Source organism: Cheilinus undulatus, linkage group 21 (assembly GCF_018320785.1).
Source record: "Cheilinus undulatus linkage group 21, ASM1832078v1, whole genome shotgun sequence".
In the NCBI taxonomy this organism is placed as follows: Eukaryota; Metazoa; Chordata; class Actinopteri; order Labriformes; family Labridae; genus Cheilinus; species Cheilinus undulatus.
The window spans coordinates 8,413,183-8,435,331 of NC_054885.1; the positions used below are offsets into that span (position 1 = coordinate 8,413,183).

General features: G+C 37.1%; 2 protein-coding genes across 6 annotated transcripts; both read right to left on the bottom strand.

Annotated features, from left to right (window-relative positions):
• Window positions 1-211: 211 nt before the first annotated feature.
• On the bottom strand, window positions 212-6,155 carry LOC121503687. Its single transcript, XM_041778210.1, has 3 exons — window positions 6,082-6,155; window positions 2,431-2,486; window positions 212-2,328 (listed from the first exon to the last, which is right to left on the bottom strand). Exon 3 carries the CDS (start codon window positions 2,282-2,284, stop codon window positions 1,313-1,315), a length of 972 nt encoding a protein of 323 aa, XP_041634144.1. The 5' UTR covers window positions 2,285-2,328; window positions 2,431-2,486; window positions 6,082-6,155; the 3' UTR covers window positions 212-1,312.
• A 391-nt stretch (window positions 6,156-6,546) lies between these two features.
• LOC121529199 lies at window positions 6,547-15,801 on the bottom strand. Of its 5 annotated transcripts, none has more exons than XM_041816946.1 (5): window positions 15,757-15,801; window positions 12,448-12,542; window positions 12,286-12,369; window positions 11,739-11,921; window positions 6,547-9,268 (listed from the first exon to the last, which is right to left on the bottom strand). In XM_041816946.1, the coding sequence occupies exon 5, from the start codon at window positions 9,218-9,220 to the stop codon at window positions 8,237-8,239; it is 984 nt and encodes a 327-aa protein (XP_041672880.1). In that variant the 5' UTR covers window positions 9,221-9,268; window positions 11,739-11,921; window positions 12,286-12,369; window positions 12,448-12,542; window positions 15,757-15,801; the 3' UTR covers window positions 6,547-8,236. The 5 variants fall into 5 exon arrangements, with proteins under 5 accessions (XP_041672880.1, XP_041672882.1, XP_041672879.1 ...); XM_041816948.1 differs by having other exon boundaries at window positions 11,727-11,921; XM_041816945.1 differs by lacking the exon at window positions 11,739-11,921.
• Window positions 15,802-22,149: the final 6,348 nt, after the last annotated feature.

Here is a 22,149-nt window from a genome sequence, read left to right on the forward strand (position 1 = left end):
GACCCATCTTTTTTAGAATTTTGTGTAGTATTTACCCAGTAAAACATTTCAAATGTTGTCAAATGTTACAGAAATAACAATGCAGCAATGCAATGAATTGAATGTATGTTTATTGTTGTGAAGGCTCACTTGTTAATAGCTTGGACAAGGAAGCTTGAACCCATTTCAAACAAAATCATGAAAGCTATTTTACTCTCTTTGAAGCCTTTTGTTCTTCTGGATAGTCAGAGATCCAAAGAGGTATGAAATTGCAGGATATTTTGTACATAGGTAAAATCTTAAAACTGCCATTACAGTGATGTAGTTTGCATTTGCTTAATCATTTCCGTATTACATTCATGAGTTAAAGTTTAGTGGTCTGGGTTTGGAACAGCTACCTGCTATAGAAAGTACTTAAAACATGAAAATATTTATAAATTTTCCTGCTGAATTTGTTGAAAAGGGAGACATAAAAAAGACTTGACTATTTTTTTATTGGAGTTATCTCATTGTGACAAACAAGGCATTAATGAAATAATGAACAGTCTGACAAATGCATTATTTCCTTCAAGTTGCAACATTAATAAAATTAAATAATATAAATTAATACACACTTATGTACACACAAAGACATACATATATTCACATATATACGTAGATCTATACATGCATCTCCATAACATATAAAGGCGTATACATACAAACGTAGGAACATGAGTGTAACAGACATACATTCAGCAAAGGTTAGGATGATACAGATAGTGTAATTTGATAAATGTGTGGGATTCTGTCCTTAATATATTGATTCATTCTTGGTTTACTTACATTTTTTCATTCTATAGCAATTGCCCTTTTAGCTTGTAAGAGACATAACTCTATTAATGCGCGCTGGGCCTCAACAGGAGAAAAGCCTATTGGGTAAATACCAAGAATGCACAACTTTGGCAAACAAGGGATCTTTAGATGTGTTATTTTAATAATGAAAAACTTGATTTATATCAGGAAACAAAAATATACTACTGACCTAGAAGTTATTTGAAATGATTCTTAATTGATTCTAATTCAACTCACTTCTCTCTTATTGTCACCCAACGAACAAAGTCTTTCATTCTGCAAAAACTGAAATGTTTAAATTCACTGTAACACTGCTTTGACTTCAGAACATTAGTGAACAAAATATAGCCTTAAGTGCTGTCCTAGTCAGGCAAGCATGATTTAGGACTGTTATATCTGTTTTGCACAGCTAACAAATCTGAGCAAATTTTGTAAGAAGACTTCCTGGTAAATATGGGCTGATAATAAATCTACTAACAGCAGCACCTAAATACCAATCCTATTTTGGCATCTCTTCAGATTCATCTGTCTCCCCCTCCCTCAAATCTAGAGATCCTGATTGACGAATCAGCTCCGGGAGGTTCTTTTCCACATCACTGAAATGTTTCTTAATCTCACGTTTCTGCTTGTAGTACTTCTCATCATAATACACTTCAAAACATCTGTCAGAGCACCCACATACAATCACGTACTTTTCACCCTCATCATCCACCAGCATTTGATAGTTTTGCGGTTTTGGTTGAATACGACAAGTATAAAACTTCTCTTTTATCATTTCTTTGTGCTTTTCAAACACTGCGTCCACGTCTTCACTGTAATCCTTGATGAGACTCTTTATGGAGTCGCAGTTTTGAGTCTCTTCGAGTCTCACCAGGTGAATCAGTACCTGGATGTGGAAGGCTGCCCCGTTCACCCAGACCTTCAGGACTTGATGGGACACATGTCCATCTCTCACTATGGAGTTCTTCAGATTGGTGAGAGCCTGGCTCAGCTGGCCCTCGATACGTCTGATGTCCCTAACCAGCTCTTTTTTGTCATTGATGTGCATCCTGTATCTTTTCAGACACTCGTCGATCAGATTCCAGACCTCAGAGGCCTTCTCCTCAGCAAACACAGAACGCAGAGCCTCTTTGACGCTCTCCTCAGGTGAACTGGATGAAATGATGTCGATGAGGACAGCGACAGACAGAGCTCCAAGCCCTGCCAGTTCAGGAGCTGATGTGAAGGCAGCGAGCTTTTCAGCCAGGCTCTTAATCCAGTCCGCAGCACAATCTCCGGCCTCCATTCGCCTCTTTTCATAGTGTTGTTTCAGACTTTCTGTAGAAGTCAGACTGCTGAACATCACAATACTCTTGTTAACTTTAAGATTTGGACCTTCTTTGACACTTTTCCTAAACATCTCATAATCCTGCTTAGGAGGACTTAGAATTCCGAGTAAAATATCAGGTGGGAGTGGCATGGTATTACCCATGGTCTCACTTTCAGGGTTTTAACAAAATTGGAAGCTGTCTGTTTCTGAAAAAAAGATGCAACAAATGTTTTCATTAGGGACTTTTTTCAGGCACACAAATTAAAGCAGGAAAGCAACATTTGGAGCAAGCACAAAAATGTATTTACCAGTTGGTCTGCTGAATGTGCCAAAACCGCCAGCTCAGGAAAGAGATGCCCTCTTACTGTAAAAAAAGAGAGAAATTTACATTTAAAAAATACATATATATTTTTTTGCATTCATAGAGGAAACATTTGCAGAATGAAGGCATAGCTCGCTAGGAAGCCTGCAGAGTTTATTGTAGATATTGGTAATGACAGATATGAGCTTATAAAGTGAACTATTTGCATCACCAGGTATCAAAATTTCCAAGTAACATCTTGGCCTTACAAATCTGGCTCTATCGGCTGTAAGTGTTGACTCTATGAACAATAAAGTTTTTAGAGTTTTAGGCTGGACTAACAAACCTAGGTCAGCTAAAGTCATTGTCTTTATTTATCCTCATTCCTTAAACTTAAAAATGCTTTAAAGACTGAAATGTGTTCATCTATTTTTCCTCAAACTTGTGTGTTTTAGGGACTGAAGTATAAGATCTGACCCACATCCAAGTATCAGTATCAATATCAGTATGGCAAGGATTTAAATGATCAAGAAAGCCACAGTTAAAAAATACATAACATTAGCCTAAGAACAATTGCATATTAAATCGCAATATTTGCATGGACTTTTTAAAACTAGAAGCTGGGGATAACTGTGTGGTAGATTGGCTTAATGAAGATTTCCAAAAATGCCTGCAAATAGATCTTTGAGTTTACAATAGTGCCATCATTGCACTTTGTATGAGTACCTTTATTAAATGTATTTTCAAAGGAAAAATAATATTTTTGGGAAAATATTAGGATATTTTTAAAGCAGTTCTGTAAAAAATGTGTGTTTTGTATATATAAATATATATATATATATATATGTATATTTTTTTACGCTACTTGTATTTGAATTTTTTCAGTTAAGGAACTAACATGTCTAATCTATCAGTATTTGCTACATTTTCCTTGATAACCAAGCAAGTACACTCATGATACAATTTATAGATTATATCGTAAAAGCAATCACAATATTGTCCAGTATAATTACATTTGCACATTATAACCAAATTGTGCCACACTGGTAAATATCATATTCACATCTGTATACGAGAAAGCTGCAACTCATTATTTCTTCTAAGTTCTAGCACAAGTTATAAGTTTTAGTATATACGGTGCCTTTAAAAGTATTTACCTCCTTGGAAGTTTTGCTCCTTTAAATGACTTATTAAATCAATCATGGTCAATATAATTTTGCTTTCTGACAACCCCTTCCCTGTTTAATGTCAGAGGGAAAACAGATTTCTATAAATATGTGCCAATTAAATCAAAATATGTAAGGTAAAATAAGCAGCTGCATAAAAATTCACCCCTTTCAAGTCAGTACTTAGTAGGAACACCTTTGGCTCCATCTTAGGGGGTAAATACTTTCCATAAGCTCTGTATCTGTATCGGCTACTTAAATTTCATGTTCAAAAAAAAAAAAAAATTCTTAAATTTGTAAACTGTTAAGTCATTTATGGATATTGCTTGTAAATTGTTTTCATGTTCTGGTCGTGTCTGAGGTGTGGCTTATTTTGGCATACCAGTCCCCCTCCTGTTTCTCTCCCAGCCCTTTAACATTACACAGGACCCCCGTCCTGTAAAGTTAGCTCAGTTTGAACCTGTTAGCCTGAGATTCAAAACATGGTGATGGACTGATAAGGAGAGTTGTATCATGTAGTATTTTAAGTTTACGTCGAGAAGCTAAGGATGCTAAAACTAATGCTAAAGAAGATGCTAAAGAAGCTAAAGTTTCTGCTTGCTATACCTCTCACCATAGTGCAACTCAAGGCAGTGTTTGTAGGGTTAGAATGCTATCCAGTGCAAAGTGGACTCCTCATCAATCATCATTGTAACGCCAAACATAGTAAAATAAAGCTATAACCAGACTTTCCTTTCAACATTTCTCTGTGCTTTTTGAACACTGCATCCAAGTCTACCATGTAATTCTTGATAAGACTCTTTATGGGGTCGCAGTTTTGAGTCTCTCCGGGTGAATCAGCATCTGGATGTGGAAGGCTGCCCTGTTTACCCAGATCTTCACGGCCTGATGGGACACATCAACCACAATGGAGTTCCTCAGATTGGTGAGAGCCTGGCTCAGCTGGATGCATCTGATGTCACTCCTATTCAGATAATCTCAAGTTTCCTGGTGTGCTTGTGAGGCGGCCTTGCCTCTGGCAATATGGCGGACACACTGACGTATCGCGGCAGCGGACAAACACAGCCAATGAGGCGTCTTTGTATATTATGTCTGTGATTTAGACCCAGGTGGTTTAACTTTTTGTGAAATAACTGTATGTCTATCTGTAAAGTTAAATAATTAAAGTAACCAAAATAAAACTAGGATATTTGGAAAAGCTGTATTTATATCCCTTGCTCTGTTTTACTTTAAAAAAAAAAAAAAACTCTTGAGGAGGAAAAAATGTCCTCATCTGAATTTGATCTACTTCCGCTCCATCGTCGGAACTTAAGTTCTGAACTACTGTAGAGACCCCAGGACTACGGTACCTATTCCTAAACATAAGGGCTGAATGATTTTCAAAAATAATCTAATTGTGATTTTTTCCCCCCAAATATTGCGATTTAATATGCAATTGTTCTTAGGCTAATGTTATGTATTTTTTGACAAATTCAAACAATAAATACTTTCATAAATAAGACCATGTGTATTGAAAACAATGACATTATTTCCAAAGCAATTAATCCACAGCAGCATAGATCTGAATATGAAGGTGCAACAAGCTTTAAGCAATAAAGGAGGCGGCTGGGGTGGAGGAGGTGGGGCAGGCTACCAGCTGATCACAGCTGGGGTATGACTTTCATGAGGTATCTAAGCTTCATCAGTTTTAGACAGACTGAGCTATTTATGCTCATATTGTTTGAAGGTGCTATCATTTTTATGTTACTCGTTGATTAATAAAAACCTATGATGATTAAGAAAAACATGTTTTTGTAAAGAGTCCTTGGGTTTCTTGAAAAGCAGTATATAAATCCAAGATATTATTATGATTATTATACATAAAACACAAAATGGAGGATTTTTGTAAACCATTATAAAAAAGTGAAACTTGAATGTTTGCATAATGTACGTAAACTCTCTGCTGCTGCAAAAAATTGATGTATTAAACTGGTATTTTGACACATTTCATGTCAAAGAAATATTGCTACTTCTGCGATTTGAAAATTGCAGCAGGCCATATTGCGATTTAATCTAATTTGCAACTAATTGCCCAGCCATACTAAACATTTTGTAACCTTTATAGTCACTTTAGAATATTTTGAGTCTTGAGATTATTTTGGCTAACCTTTCTCCCTCCTGATATTCTCCCATTTTATTTACACAGGGCCCACGCCCTGTATAGTTATCTAAGTTTACACCAGTTAGCTTTAGCCTGCTATTGTAACATATAGAAGAGCTAACATACACTGCATTATACCAACAAGCCTGTAGCATTAAGATATCATTTAAGCAGCTGAGGATAAGAATAGCTGTGTTTAGTTACATTAAAATAACACCGAAACCTTAAGCAGGCCAGTGTTAGCTATGAATCAACACCCAACATATAATGGTAACATTATGGAAAACCAGTAAACTCACAAAACGCTTTCCTGTGAGTACATTCTGATAAACTATTCATTAAAAAGCGTTACCTCTGCTCACAGAGACGCCCAGACGTGATCTCAGGTCCAGCCTCAGTCTGATGACTCAACAACTTTAAACCGATCCTTGAAAATGAAACTGAAACCAAATCAGTACTAAAACTTTAGGACTCTGCTAAAATCAGTTCTTCTTACATAAGTGAGGCTGCTGATAGAGGCAGGTGTTAGATTTATGTTAGAGCAAGCTACCCTCTCATTTATACTTTTGGTATAAAGATAAAACTGCACTAAAAGAGTACTGCAGGCCCCTCTCTAACACAGTCTGGTGGCGCCCCCTGCTGCACAGCTGTGCTATAAGGCACGGTTGATCTCAATAGTAAAAATGCAGACAATTAAATGTGTATTCAGTTAAGAAAACGTCTTAAAATAATCTTTGAGTTAAAGAAGTCTGCTCCTGGGTCTGCAGATAAGACTTGAGAAAGAAAAAGAACAGGATTTACATCATGAGGAGAGATGCAGGTCTGAATCAGACTTTGGCTGATCGATTTATTTGTAACACATCTTTACAATAACTGCATTTACAGAAGTGTCTAGGAAGATTTCTTTCAATTCAAACAGGCTTCTTCAATAGCTGAGAAATTCTAGAAACGTCTGAGTGCAGTTAGGGAAATATAAGAGGTTGATGCTCTGTATTTTTCTTCCAGCTATACATGATGATATTTAAATTGCGAGTGAAAGGAGGCCATTTTGTTGTGTATTTTTAATTAAATTCACGTTCACATTCAGCCAACTTTATTCATCCTAAAGGGGCAATTCAGTTTTTGCTGTCTATCCAGACCATACATGCATTCACAAAATGTCATAAACAATAATAAATAGTAGACAGAGATGCTCACTGACACGTTGACCCCCCTCATGTGGCCCCTTTATTAGTGACACATGCAGGGTCTGGCGGATTATGATGCACATTTAAAAACAGCATCAATGAAAAGAAAATGTAAATAAAATACATAAAGGTGCATTCCAGCCAGAGTACCAAAGTAGCAGTGATTTTAAGCTACACATCTACGTTGTCAACATAGCTAAGTTAGCTGTAGATATAGTGGCTACGGATAATGTTGCTAAAACTCATGTTGCTAAAACTCACACTGATAAAGAACATGTTCGTAAAACCAAATCAGCCACTTGGCTAACAGAACAGCGTAGCTAACATAGCCTAAGCTAGGCTTACAATGCAGAAATGTAAGACACACATAGCTAAGCTACTTTCTCTAAAGCTCACGTTGCTAAAGTCAACTCAGCTATGTAAATAAGAGAACAACATAGCTCACAAATATAATTTTACTTTAAACACATACCTAAAGAGTTGTATGTCACAGCAGTGGCTACAGTTGCTTAAGCTCATATTTTTAAAGATAATTTCGCTAAATTGACAAATTGTGATATAACAACAAATACATAAATAGCTTTGGTATGCTAGCTTTAGCTACATTTGCTAAAGCTCAGGTTGCTAAAGCTATGTAAATAACAGAATGATTTTGCTAACGCTACATAGCTAACAGCTCACAAAGCTAAAGCAAAGCTTACAAAGCAGAAATAAAAGCTACATCTCTACATTATCTACATAGCTAAGTTAGCCTTGGCTAAGTTGGCTAACTCTCAAGTTGCTTAAGCTACGTAGATAACAGAATTACATAGCTAACATAGCTCACAAAGCTAAAGTTAAGCTCACAAAGCAGCAATGTTAGCTACCTATGTTATCTAAATAGCTTAAGTTCATTTTAGCTTCATTGGCTAAAGATCGTGTTGCTAAAGCTACATTGCTAAAGAACATGTACCTAAAGCCAACTCAGCCACGTAAATAACAGAACAACGTATCCAAAGTTGCCAAAGATATGCTTACAAAGCAGCAATGTAAGCTACATATCTACGTAACTTAATCAAGTTAAGCTCCATTGCTAAAACCAACTCAGATATGTAGATAACAGAACGGCATAGCTAATAAATCTCATTTTAGTTTAAAATCATATGAAGAGTTTTAATTCACACTGTCAAGTCCAATCCTAAAACCATAGTTTGGTTGAAACTATCAAATATTTTTGTTTCTCATTAGATTTATCTGTCTCTTCATCTCCTTACATCTTTAGCTCCTCTTTGACAAACCAACTCAACTTTATTTGTTGCTAAAATGTTGATTTATCTTGCGCTAATCCCTTGATCTTCTCTGCACTTTCCCACGGTCTCTCCTGATATCTAGAGAGCCTCTTTGATGAATCAGCTCTAGCAGATTTACTTCTACCTCACTGAAGTGTTTCTTAATCTCACTCTTCTGCTTCCCATACCTCTCATCATAATAGGCCTGAATGTATTGGTCAGAGCTTCCGCACCCAATCAAATAGCCACAAGACTCTTCGTCAAGTAGATATGTATCCCAAAATTGTGGCGGTGCATAGAAACCGCACTTTGACAGATCATTAAGGAAGTCGCACTTTCCTTTTATCATTTCTTCATGCTTTTTGAACACTGCATCCAAGTCTTCCTTGTATTCCTTGATGAGATTCTTTATGGGGTCGCAGTTTTGAGTCCCTCCAAGTCTCTCCAGGTGAATCAGCATCTGGATGTGGAAGGCTGCCCCGTTCACCCAGATCTTCACGGCTTGATGGGACACATGACCGTTCACGACAATGGAGTCTTTCAGATCGGTGAGAGCCTGGCTCAGCTGTTTTTCAATGCCCTTGATTTCCTTCCACAGGTTTTCTCTGTCAGCGATGTACATGTTGTATCTTTTCAGACACTCGTTTATCAGATTCCAGACCTTAGAGGCCTTCTCCTCAGCAAACACAGAACGCAGAGCCTCTTTGACGCTCTCCTTAGGTGAACTGGATGAAATGATTTCGATGAGGACAGCCACAGCCAGAGCTCCAAGCCCTGCCAGTTCAGGGTCTAACATGAAGGCAGCGAGCTTTTCAGCCAGGTTCTTAATGCAGTCTTCAGTGCAGTCTCTGGCCTCCTTTTGCAGCTTTTCATAGTGTTGTTTCAGACTTTCTGTAGAAGTCAGACTGCTGAACATCACAACGCTCTTGTTGACTTTAAGATCTGGACCTTTATCAATTTTTTTTTTAAACTCTTCAATATCTTTCTTAGCCCTTTCGCTGAGGTTGCTTCTAGAGCTGCTGTTGTCATTCCCCATTATCTTCTTTTAAGGGTTGGATCAGAGGTGGAAGCTGTCTCTGTAACACTGAAAAAAAGTAGAACATCTTGGTTATTAGTGCATTTTTTCTGATAAAACAAAAATTAAAGTAGACTGTGGTCAGAGCAGGAAAACAGAAAGCAACATTTGCATCCAGATAAGAGACATGAGCATAAAAAACAGCCTGAGTCTGAGACACTGGAACAGAGACAGAATTTAGTGTGAACAACATAATTCTACCAGAGCAACAAATAAAGTACGGTGCTTAAAAAAGTCGTCCTCCCATCAGATCACAATGTGATTTAAACCAAGTCATGATAAGATGCTTTTGAAGACATCCATTCTTGAATAATGACTAAACCATGATCAGATTTATGAAACTCTAAACTTAAGAAACCTGCTGCTAAAGCCTTGGGCGCAGCGCTCCAACATTTTTGGAATTGGGGTTGTACATATTGAATTTACTTTACATTCAACTTTGAACTTAATTGTTTTAGCACACTTTAGGCCAGGGGTCATCAAGTACATTTGCACAAGGGCCAGATTTATTCTGAACAGAAACCCTGGGGGCCAGACTTTCAAATACACAAAAATTAAAGAAATATTTGGTCTGATTGAAATATTATTTTAGTAGTATTTGTATTTTCTTTCAAAACGCAGGACATTTTACCAGTCATTACCAGTGAGATCTATCTCTATCCATCCCCCATTTTTGAAACTTTTAACCCCTTTTCGATACTTTTTGCCAATTTTTTTCTTCTTTTACCATTTTTTGCAAGATTTTAACCCCTCTTAACTCCTTTTCCGGCATGTTTTACCCACTCTTTTATCCATTTTTTGACACTTTAAACCCCTTTTCACTACATTTTTTTAAACTTTATTAATCCTCTTTTCCTTTTTTTCCTCTATGTTACCATGGAAACATGTAAAAATCCAAAATGACGGCATCCATTGAGGGGACCCTCCCTATGTATGAATTAAAGGTTTATTCTGAGTTTTTTTCCAAAATAGCTATTTTTGAATTTAAATGACTAAACACTTATTTAGATAGACCATGTTAGAAATGTTTTGCTTTATTTTACCAAGTTTGTTCAGCTAAATGCTACTAGGCTAAATATTACACACTGCACCTTTAATAGAATTGTTTATTATTCTGTGAGTTGCCTTCATGCCCATGGGCAAAGTGCTTCGATGTGTTTAGTTGTGTATGGATGTTGCCTGATGTTCAGTGATTCCTGCTGAGGTTCTTTTGCTCATACTTCTGGTAGTTTGTTGTTTTTCTTTTATCTTAGAGGCATTCTTTTATCACTCCATGAGTGAAGTGAAGTTATCCACTGAGTTAGAGTTTCCGCCCTTGACTTTAAGAGCTCTTAAAGTGGGGGTATTATGCCTTTTTTCAAAGCTTTACACATCTCTCTGATACCCACGTAGTAGCTTTACATGGTTTACAGCTCAAAAAACTCCTCATGTTTCTCACACTGGCATCCTGAAAAACCCTTATTTTAACCTATTTAAACCAGCAGCAGCGAAGGACAGAGTGGGATGTATCTGTTTGGTAAGTGTTGAATTACTGTGTTACTAAATGGCTTTGACAATGCTGGACTAATCCCTCACCTCATTTAGCGGTGTATTTATTCATCTCTGTTCATCTTGTGTGTGTGTGTGTGTGTGTGTGTGGGGGGGGGGGGGGGGTCTGTTCGGCCTTGCTGGCAGCATCAGTTCGCTCCTTCGAAATCTCGTCTCGGGAAGATCTTGCAGTGATTCCCACATACGTTCATCTTGCGGTTTGAAAATTTACATACGTGAAGTATGGACACCCAACATTGTGACTTTATATTTATGTTTTAAAAATCAGAAAAGTATAATACCCCCTCTTTAAAGGACACATGGTGTTTATCCTTATCAGAATGTGTCACCTTGCTATGAGGTTGACTCTCTGCTTTGTTCTTGCCAGAGACCACAGATTTACGGAGTTATGGCAGCTCTGACACTTTCAAAAGTGCAATCTAAGGGTTAAATTTAACTCTCTATATGAGTTAAACTAACAATGTCCATTTTGCTGTGCAATTTATTTCATTCTATTTGTGGCACTTTAACTGTTCGGAGACCGATTCTCTTGTTGATATTGCTCGATGATATGTTGATCTTTGTCGCTGTGAAGTGAAGGATTTCTCATTTGCTAAGTTGTGCATCCTCCCTCTTCCTCCCTTTCTTGCATTTCTCTTTCAATTCCCTGCTGAGTGGAGCTAAAATGTGAGGAAACAACATAATTCATAAATCCATAAACACATGTGCATTGCTTATGTTTTTTTTTTAAATGAGTTGGCTTTCCTTTAAACTTAACTTCATAAGGTTTATGTACAGTACAATAAACTACAGTTTATTTTTCTTAGAAGGTGCTGCTGATGTATTGGGTTCCCAGAATGCTTTGCATGCGTCCCCCGTCTGCTGGAAGCACAACCTGGAATACAGACAAAGTGTGAAAGAGATGATGGTTGCTGAATACCACTCTTGTGACCTTAGTGATGAAGAAATTGAATATTTTGGTTCAATATATCTGCAGTCGTCACAGGTTGTCCAGTCAGAACAGGAATATGAGGAAATGACTCCAGTCACACACACTCTCTTTGAGTTTCCGCTCACTAATTCACTCAGATAAAGCCGGAGGATTGTGTTTATGGATGATGTGGGTGTGTGGTTTCTGGAAATAAAAGAATAAAAAACCGGATTAAATAAAGTTTGTGCATGAATGATAAATATGATCATGTTTCTCACATATTAAGTCATTGAGCAACAAATCAACAACATTATGAGGAGTACATATAGAAAGGAGCCTCTAAACTTTAAGGGAGTGTCATCATTTTACTAAGTCTATGCAGTATGCAAGAGGCTTTGTTCTGCTGTGGTCGAGCAGTATGTAATGCCGCACAGAAAGGCCTAGCCCTGTGGCATTTAAGGAAAAATGCGCCAACATTTATGACATTGTCAAAGACATCTAATTCAGTTCTGTCACTTTCAGCCAGATAGAGTCAGAGTGAAGTGTGTCAGTTATAATTTCAACTCACCAAAGTGGTTTGGGGTCTTTCTGTTACCAGCCAGGGCTGAAATCCACCTGCTTATGGCGACTGAAAAAGTCAGGCCCTTGTTTTCTAAATGAAATACAAGCTTAGAATGAGAACTGTCTGATTAGTAACAAAAGTTGCATCAAAAGTTTAGTCTTTGCTCACCGATATGTGTCCAGATGTGATCTCCCTTTGTCTCTGCTGAGGGTTTAATGTCTGCTTTATAAAATGGATCGGTCAAAATGAAAGTGACACCAGATCTGCACAAGTAAACAAGTCTATTAATGGAAAGTTAAATAACAGTCTATTTATAGAAACGTAGAAAGATGGCCCATTTATGGAAGCCCATTCATGCCACTTAAAAAAAAATAAAAATGAAAGTTAGGCAATTTTAATAATAATAATAATAATAATAATAATAATAAGAGTAATTGAGAGAGAAAAGTCATGATTATGAGAAAAGTAGAAATAATAAGATAAAAAGTCACAATTGTGAGATAAGACATCGATATAATGAGGAAAAAAGGTTGAAATTGTGGGATAAAAAGTCAAAATTATGAGATGAAAGTCAAAATCATATTTTCAGCTTTTTAATCTCATAACTTTGACTTCTGACTCTTGGGAAGATGCTGGTGAATGAGGCCCATTTTTAAAAAGCTGCAATCACTTCTACACATACAGATAGAATGATGAACACTTTCAATGTTAAACGTTAAGCTTAATAGCAATTTACTACAGAAATGCAGAGATGGTTATCAAAAATGATAGTTATTTGACAGCCGAATTAAAAAAAAAAGAAAAACCTGCAAAAAGCCACACTGGCAAGTTAATTTAAAGTCTTAGATGTTATACCTAGTCCAGCACAGATGAGCTAAAAGATAGGGCCATAAGACAAGATAAGATCAGATAAGATAAAATGAGATAAGATAAGATAAAGGGGCATAAGACAGATAAAATGCAATCTGATAAGCTAAGAAAAGATAGGCTTAAATAATATATGATAAAACAAGATTAAATAAAATTAAAAATAACAACAAATTTCCCAAATTCTAATGAAAACGCCTGGACATTTTCAAACAAATTTTCCAAATTCCCATAAAAAAAAGAAATGCAAAGAAATTCAAAGCAAATTTCCTCCAGAACTTCCACTGAAACTCTCCTAAATATAAAACATTCTCCCCAAATTTCCTTACTTGAAATTTCCAAGCAAATTCTCTAAAATATCTGAATTCCCTCAAATTTTTTTAAGATTTATGAGCAAATTCTCTCAACTTTTCAAGAAAATTACTAAAACTACACTAGACATTCATTTTAATGATCAAAAAAATCTACTAGCAGGAATAATCACTATGTTGTACACGGCGTTCCACATTATTATGCAAATGACATTTTCTCTTATTTTCCTAAATATTAATGCAAATGACAGAATATTTTTCAAGCCAGCCGTTGGAGCATAATTCAAATGTTTTTGAACTAATTTCATAATGATAGCCATTATTTAAAAAAATAAAATTAAAAACCCCAAAATGCACTGTTCCACATTATTAAGCACAACAGAGTTTTAAAACATTTTCCCATGATATTGAAGTAATTTCACAAGTTCTCTGGAAAATGGGCAAAAATTTACACATAATGATGGGGAAAGAGAGTATAAAATCTGCCGGTTTTGTCCCTTTTCTTCTGTATAACAGGTGTTTTAGTCAAATCATGCTCTCAACTGCAGCATATTCAATTAACTAAACATGGATTCTTGAATTTTTTTTGGAAACTTGGGTCACGATCTGTAGTAAGACAGACTGGTGGGTCCTGAGGCTGGACCAGTTTAGATCCACTGGTCTATAGGGACAAAAAAAGTTGCAAAGATTGGTTAAAAGCCGCAAAAAGATGCAAAAGTAATACAAATTGGGCAAAAAGTGGTGAAAGGGGGTTAAAAAGTGGCATGAATATGTAATTTCAACAGAACCAAGTAATAGTTTGACACAAGTTGTGCCCCAAATGAAGTGTTAGCCATTATGCTAGCACCAATGCCTCTGATCCAACACACACTGATATCATCAATAGATCAAAAGTGGAGAGGGCCCCTATTCTGGGTTTTTCAGGGACCCAGCCAATTTTGTGGACAGACCAGACCAGACCAGACCAGACAGCTCATTTAGAATGGACTGAAGCAAATGGAAAACTGTTCTGTGGTAAGATGAATCAAAATGTTAAAATGGACTAAAGATCCAGCTTGTTTTCAGCGCACAGTTCAAAAGCCTGTATCTCTGATGGTTGCCTATAATGTGGGCAGCTTAGACATCTATAGAGGCACTGTCAATGCTGAAAAGCATATAGAGGTTTAAGACAGTGTCAATTTTGTCAGCTATTTCAAGATTTACTCTTAGTTTTAGTCTTTAAATTAAATTCATTTTAGTTTTAGTCACTTTTTAGTCATTTCTGTTCATTTAGTTTTAGTCTTGTTTTAGTCCATAAAAAGTCCTCACATTTTAGTCTTTACTTTTAGTCCAAGCATTTATTTTCTTGCCTAAATCTGGTACCAAATCATGGTAGTGTGTTCTCTGCACCCTGCCAAACCTGGGGTCCCTGCTTTCTACAGCTGAGAGACAGAATAGCTACAGATGCATTGTTTTTTGACAGATTTACCCACAGTGGAGAATTATCACTTATTTTGAATGTCAGACGACGACAAAATTACATTTTAGTCTAGTTTTAGTCATTTTGACAAAAACTAAACTTCGTTTTTGTCAGTTTTAGTCATCCCAGATCTTTTTTTGTTAGTTTTAGTCTAGTTTTTGTCATGAAAAAAAGGCTGTCAATGAATATTTTTAGTCATAGTTTTATTTCAATGAAATTAACACTGGTAATATTATGAAATGCATATTATGGAATACCTGTTATAGGTGTATTCTCAAAAAACATCTTCTAAAAACAAAACACCTTGAAGCCAGAGTAACGATGAGTCTTGAACGCGAACGACAGGACAACAACTTGTAGTTTACAACTTTAATAACAGAAAGTTGTACATAAGAGTCAGGTCGCACGGTCAAAAACTGTCTCACTTCTATGCTGAGCTGGCTTCATCTCTCCGCCCACACCAGCTTACGCTGCGTAGCAAACTAAGTAGGTCACCTGACCAGACTGGAGCAGTTCTAAATAAAACGTTTTTATCACACATTGTCTGTCTGTGTCTCATTAACCTTTTGAACTAATGAATTCTAAATATATGTAAATAAGAAATAACCATGAAAGTCCCTTTTTAACTAAATTATTATCCATGAAATATATCCAATATGAAATATATTGAATGTACATACACTGTAAATATGTCAACATTTAAATAACCTTACATATGAACTATTGATAAGGCAGGTCCTAAATGAATAAGCCAATTCTCATTTGGTCCCTACACCTGTAAACTCACAAAATGCTATCCTGTGAGTACATTCTGATAAACTATTCATTAAGAAGCGTTACCTCTGCTCACAAAGACACCCAGACGTGATCTCGGGTCCAGCCTCAGTCTGATGACTCAACAACTTTAAACTGATCTTTGAAAATGAAACTGAAACAAATCAGTACTAACACAATATGTCCTTTAGGACTCTGCTAAAATCAGTTCTTCTTACATAAGTGAGGCTGCTGATAGAGGCAGGTGTTAGATTTATGTTAGAGCAAGCTACCCTCTCATTTATACTTTTGGTATAAAGATAAAACTGCACTAAAAGAGTACTGCAGGCCCCTCTCCAACACAGTCTGGTGGCGCCCCCTGCTGCACAGCTGTGCTATAAGGCACAGTTGATCTCAATAGTAAAAATGCAGGCAATTAAATGTATATTCAGTTAAGAAAACGTCTTAAAATAATCCTTGACTTAAAGAAGTCTGCTCCTGGGTCTGCAGATAAGACTTGAGAAGGAAAAAGAACAGGATTTACATGATGAGGACAGATGCAGGTCTGGATCAGACTTTGGCTGATCGATTTATTTGTGTTACAATGATAACTGCATTTACAGAAGTGTCTAGGAAGATTTCTTTAAACTCAAGCAGGCGCCTTCATTACCTGAGAAATTCTAGAAATGTCTGACTGCAGTTAGGGAAATATAAGAGGTTGATGCTCTGTATTTTTTATGATGATATTTACATTGCGTGTGAAAGGAGGGCATTTTGTTGTGTATTGTCAATCAAATTCAGGTTCACATTCAGCCACTTTTATTCATCACAAAGGGGCAATTCAATTTTTGCTGTCTATCCAGACCATAAATGCATTCACAAACAGCAAACAGGAAGTGTCATAAACAATAATAAATAGTCAGTACATAGACAGAGATGCTGACTGACACGTTGACCCCCTCATGTGGCCCCTTTATTAGTGACACATGCAGGGTCTGGTGGATTATAATGCACATTTAAAAACAGCATCAATGAAAAGAAAATGTAAATAAGATACATAAAGGTGCATTCCAGTCAGAGTACCAAAGTATAATCTTTTTTGAAAGGGCATTTGACTGAACTTAAGAAAACAGCCAGCTTCACTTGGCTTTGGTTTTTGGCCAGAACGGTAAAACTAATAAACCCATTTTTCCTTTTTTGAATTAAAATGGTAAAATGAAGAAACAAACTCTGAAAAGAAAATGGCTGAATTTCTTTTTATGTCTTTTGCTTTTCTGTTTTCCGGACAGCATCTCTTTCTGGGAAGGCTTTGCAGATTTCATCAAGACAATGCTAAACCACATCCATCACAACAGCATGGCTTCACAGAAGAGTGGGCGCTGAACTGGCCTCCCTGCAGTTACCTTTCACCAGAAGAAAACATATGGAGGATTATAAAAAAAAATAAAAATCTGGCAAGGAGACCTAGGTCTGTTGAACAGTCATTAACAACTTTATTTTGTTAAATTTAAACATTACACACAGTTTACAACTTTCAGTTTCTGTTTATCAACATTTCTTACCTTTCCGTTATGCTAATGATTAACAGTCGTAGCTAAATGTAGCGAAGCACATGCAGATGGCATAATTACATTTTAGAACAAAGCACTAACACCACTTCTGCATCATTCTTGGAAAGGCTGTGAGGACGTGTGAACAAGCAACTCCAAATTCAGAGCCAGCCTGCCTGGAATGTTCTAGAAATTTCCAGGAGTGCATGTGTTCAAACAGTGAACACTGCTCATTGTTGAGAAATCTCTGAGTCATTTAAGCTGTTGTATAAATCTGTCCCATCTCAAACATGGTGTCTGACTTTTACACAAATTTTGTAAAGATTTCGTTCTTTCTCTGAGGTAACAAATCTCATTTTAGTTTGAAACATATCTAAATGAAGAGGATAGTGTCATAGCTTTAGCTACATTGGCTAAAGCCCATGTTTTTAAGATAAGTTTGCGAAATTGACTTGTGATGTAACATCAAATACATAGATAGCTTAGGTATGTAAACTTTCGCTATATTAACTAAAGCTCAAGTTGCTAAAGCTATGTAGATAACAGAATGACTTTGCTAAAGCCATGTAGCTAACAACTCACAAAGCTAAAGCAATGCTCACAAAGCAGAAATAAAAGCTACATCGCTACATTATCTACATAGCTAAGTTAGTCTTGGCTACATTGGCTGAAGCTCATTTTGCAAAAGCTCATGTTACTTAAGCTCACATTGCTAAAGAACACGTCCCTAAGGCCACCTCATCATCTATGTAGAAAATAGAACTACCTTGCTAACATAGCTATGTAGCTTACATAGCTCACAAAGCTAAAGCTAAGCTCAAAGCAGCTATGTAAACTACATATATATATATATATATATATATATTATCTACATAGCTAAGTAAGCTTTAGCTACATGAGCTTTATCTACATAATTACGTAAGCTTAAGCTATATTCCCTAAAGCTCATATTGCCAAAGCCAACTTAGCTATGTAAATAACAGAAGAATGTAGCTAAGAATTCTCATTTTAGTTTAAAAACACATCTAAATGAAGAGTTTTATTTCACACTGTCAATCAATCAAATATTTTTGTTTCTCATTAGATTTATCTTTTGTCATGTTTTTACAGCATTAGCTACATTTGCTAAAGCTCATGTTTTTAAAGATAACTTAGCTAAATTGACTTGATTGATAACATCAAATATATAGCAAGCTTATCTATGTTAGCTTTGACTACATATAGTAAAGCTTGAAGTGCTAAAGCTATGTAGATAACAGAATGGCATTGCAAACATAGCTATGTAGCTAACAGCTCAAAAAGCTAAAGCAAAGCTCTCAAAGCAGCTATGTAAGCTACATGTCTACATTACATCTTCACTGGCTAAAGCTCATGTTGCTAAAGCTCACATTGCTAAAGAACATGTACCTAAAGCCAACTCAGCCACGTACAAAACAGAGCAGCATAGCTAATGTAGTCAATGCTATGCTTACAAAGCAGCAATGTAAGCTACATATCTACATAGCTAAGTAAGCTTAAGCTACATTCGCTAAAGCTCATGTTGCTAAAACCAACTCAGATATGTAGATAACAGAACAGCATAGCTAAGAAATCTCATTTTAGTCAAAATCATATGAAGAGTTTTATTTCACATTGTCAGTCAATCATAGTTTGGTTGAAATAATCAGATACTGTTTCTCAATTTTTTCTGTCTATTCATCTTCTTACATCTTTAGCTCCTCTTTAACAAACCAACTCAACATTTTTTGTTGCTAAAATGTTGATTTATCTTGCGCTAATCCCTTGATCTTCAGCATAGGACACACTGCACTTTCCCAAGGTCTCTCCTGATATCTAGAGAGCCTCTTTGATGAATCAGCTCTAGCAGATTTACTTCTACATCACCGAAGTGTTTCTTAATCTCACTCTTCTGCTTCCCATACCTCTCATCATAATAGGCCTGAAGGTATTGGTCAGAGGATGCGTCCCCTATCAAATGACACACAGACTCTTCGTTAACCAGATATGTATCCCAATGATATGTCATTCCCGAGAAAGCGGAAGTTTCCTCATAATAAGACCAGCTGCACTTTCCTTTTATCATTTCTTCATGCTTTTTGAACACTGCATCCAAGTCTGTCTTGTAAACCTTGATGAGACTCTTTATGGGGTCACAATTTTGAGTCCCTCCAAGTCTCTCCAGGTGAATCAGCATCTGGATGTGGAAGGCTGCCCCGTTCACCCAGATCTTCACGGCTTGATTGGTCACGTGTCCATCCCTCACTATGGAGTTCTTCAGCTTGGTAAGAGCCACACTCAGCTGTTCTTCGACGCGCTTGATGTCACTCCTCAGCTCTTTTTTGTGATTGATGTGCATGTTGTATCTTTTCAGACACTCGTCGATCAGATCCCAGACCTCAGAGGCCTTCTCCTCAGCAAACACAGACCGCAGAGCCTCTTTGATGCTCTCCTCAGTTGGACTGGATGAAAGGATGTCGATGAGGACAGCGACAGCCAGCGCTCCAAGCCCTGCCAGTTCAGGCTCTGATGTGAAAGCACCGAGCTTTTCAGCCAGGCTCTTGATCCAGTCTGCAGCGCAGTCTCCGGTCTCCATTCGCCGCTTTTCATAGTGTAGTTTCAGACTTTCTGTAGAAGTCAGACTGCTGAACATCACAATGCTCTTGTTGACTTTAAGATCTGGACCTTTATCAATACTTTTCTTAAACTCTTCAATTTCTTTCTCTGTCTCTTCATCCCTCTCACGTGTAGAACTACTGTTGTCATTGCCCATGGTCTTCGTTTAGAGGTGGAGGCTGTCTCTGTAAAACTGAAAAAGAACATCTTGGTTATTAGTAGCAGTGAATGTGTCCCAAGTGACTGTAGCATAAAGACACCTGTGTCTGGAAGGTCCAGTCACTGGTTTATCATTATTCCTTGCTACCATTACACCATGAAGACAAAAGAACACTCCAGGCACCTTGGACAAAATGTTACTGAAAAGTATCAGTCAGGGAATGGATTCAAACAAATGTCCAAAGTGCTGACCATCCCCCAGAGTTCAGTTAAATCCATCATCAAGAAATGGAATGAATATGGCACATGTGTAGATCTGCCTAGATCAGGCCATCCTCACAAACTGAGTGAGCGTGCAAGAAGGAGACTAGTGAGAGAGGCCACCAAGACACCTATGACTACTCTAAAGGAGATACAAGCTTCAGCAGCTGAGATGGGAGAGACTCTGCAGACAACATCTGTTGTCCGGGGTTCCTCACCAGTCAAAGCTTTATGGTAGAAAGCCGCTGCTGAAGAAAATTCATTAAATGTGGACTAAAGTTCAGCAGCAGGCATGTGGGAGACTCCATGATCAAGAGGGAGAATGTGCTTTGGTCTGATGAGACCAAAATGGAGCTTTTTGTGAAGTACAGAGGTGGCAGCATCATGCTGTGGGGATGCTTCTCAGCAGCCAGCCCTGGAAGACTTGTAAAGGTTGAGGGTAAAATGATTTCAGGAAGACAATCTTATTTGGTCTGCAAGAGAGCTACAGCTTGGGAGAATTATTTTCCAGCAAGACAGTGACTCGAAGCATACATCGACAGATCTTGAGCAGTTTTGCTAAAAAGAATGGAGTCAAATTCCAGAGTCCAGATGTACAAGCCTGATTGAGCCCTATTCACACAGATTCAGTGCTGTGATTGCAGCCAAAGGTGATCGACTAAATACTGACTGGAACGGGGTGAATATTTAAGCAGTGACTTATTTTACATACATATTTTTACTTTGTAGAAATCTGTTTTCACTTTGACGTTAAAGAGGTTTTTTGTAAAACAGCCAAAATATATTGACCATGATTGATTTATAAAATCATTAAAAGGGTAAAACAACCAAGGGGAATAATTCTTTCTATAGGCACTGTACGTTCAGTCATTTCAGTGACCTTTAATCCCCATTCTGATTGTGGTTTACATATCTACATGCACAAACACACAGCTGACTGACATGTGATTGACTGATTAAAAATTTGTGTTAAAGAGCAGATGAACAGGCGTACCTAATAAAGTGGTCAGTGAGTGAACATGCCAATAAGAAGAAAAGACAGACAGATCCTTGTCTCTAAAGTTAACAGGAACCTGTTAAAGTGAATCTGAGTCTTCTCTGATAACATCATGGATAGACTAGAGTTCATTTTGCCAACAGTTTTTCAATTATAAAAATACAAATTCCATTATACAACATCCATTCTAATCTCTAGTATAAGTTTAGAACAAGTACAGTCTAATAATTACCATAAATTTCATCAAAAATTTTACCTTTGTTCTCAGAGATTTGTCCAGATGTGATCTCTCTTCTCTCCGCTGAATGTTGATCGTCTGCTTTATAATGGCTGTGATTTGTTTTTGTAAATATGCCAGTTTAAAGAGCCGGCCCTAGTATGTGAACAATCTGTTCTAGACTGAGAGAAAAAGGACAGTCTTTCTTCCACACCCCTGTGCCATGAACTAAGGAGGCATGCTTGCTGGTGGAACATTAACGCTTTATAGCAGGGGTGTGATAAGGAGCAAGTTCATGTGACGTTCAAGGCGAATCAGGGAGATGGATTATTTAAAAAAAAAACATTATATTTGATTTTCATTTAATTAAAATATTTAAAATGTGCTCAGGAACACTTCCAGAAACCATTTCCTGTCAGCACAGGTCACCGTGCTATCAACACATACAAGGGTAGCATGCAAAGAAGAAGCCATGTTTGAACAAGATCCAGAAAGTGAGGCAAAATGGAAAACTGTTCTGTGGTCAGATAAACCAAAATTTGAAATTCTGTTTGGAAACTACAGACGTCGTCTCCTGTTGACAAAGAGGATGAGTGCACAGCTGAAAAGCTTGCACCTTTGATGGTGTGGGGTTACATTAGTGCCTATGGCGTGGGCAGCCTACACATCTGGAAAAGATGATC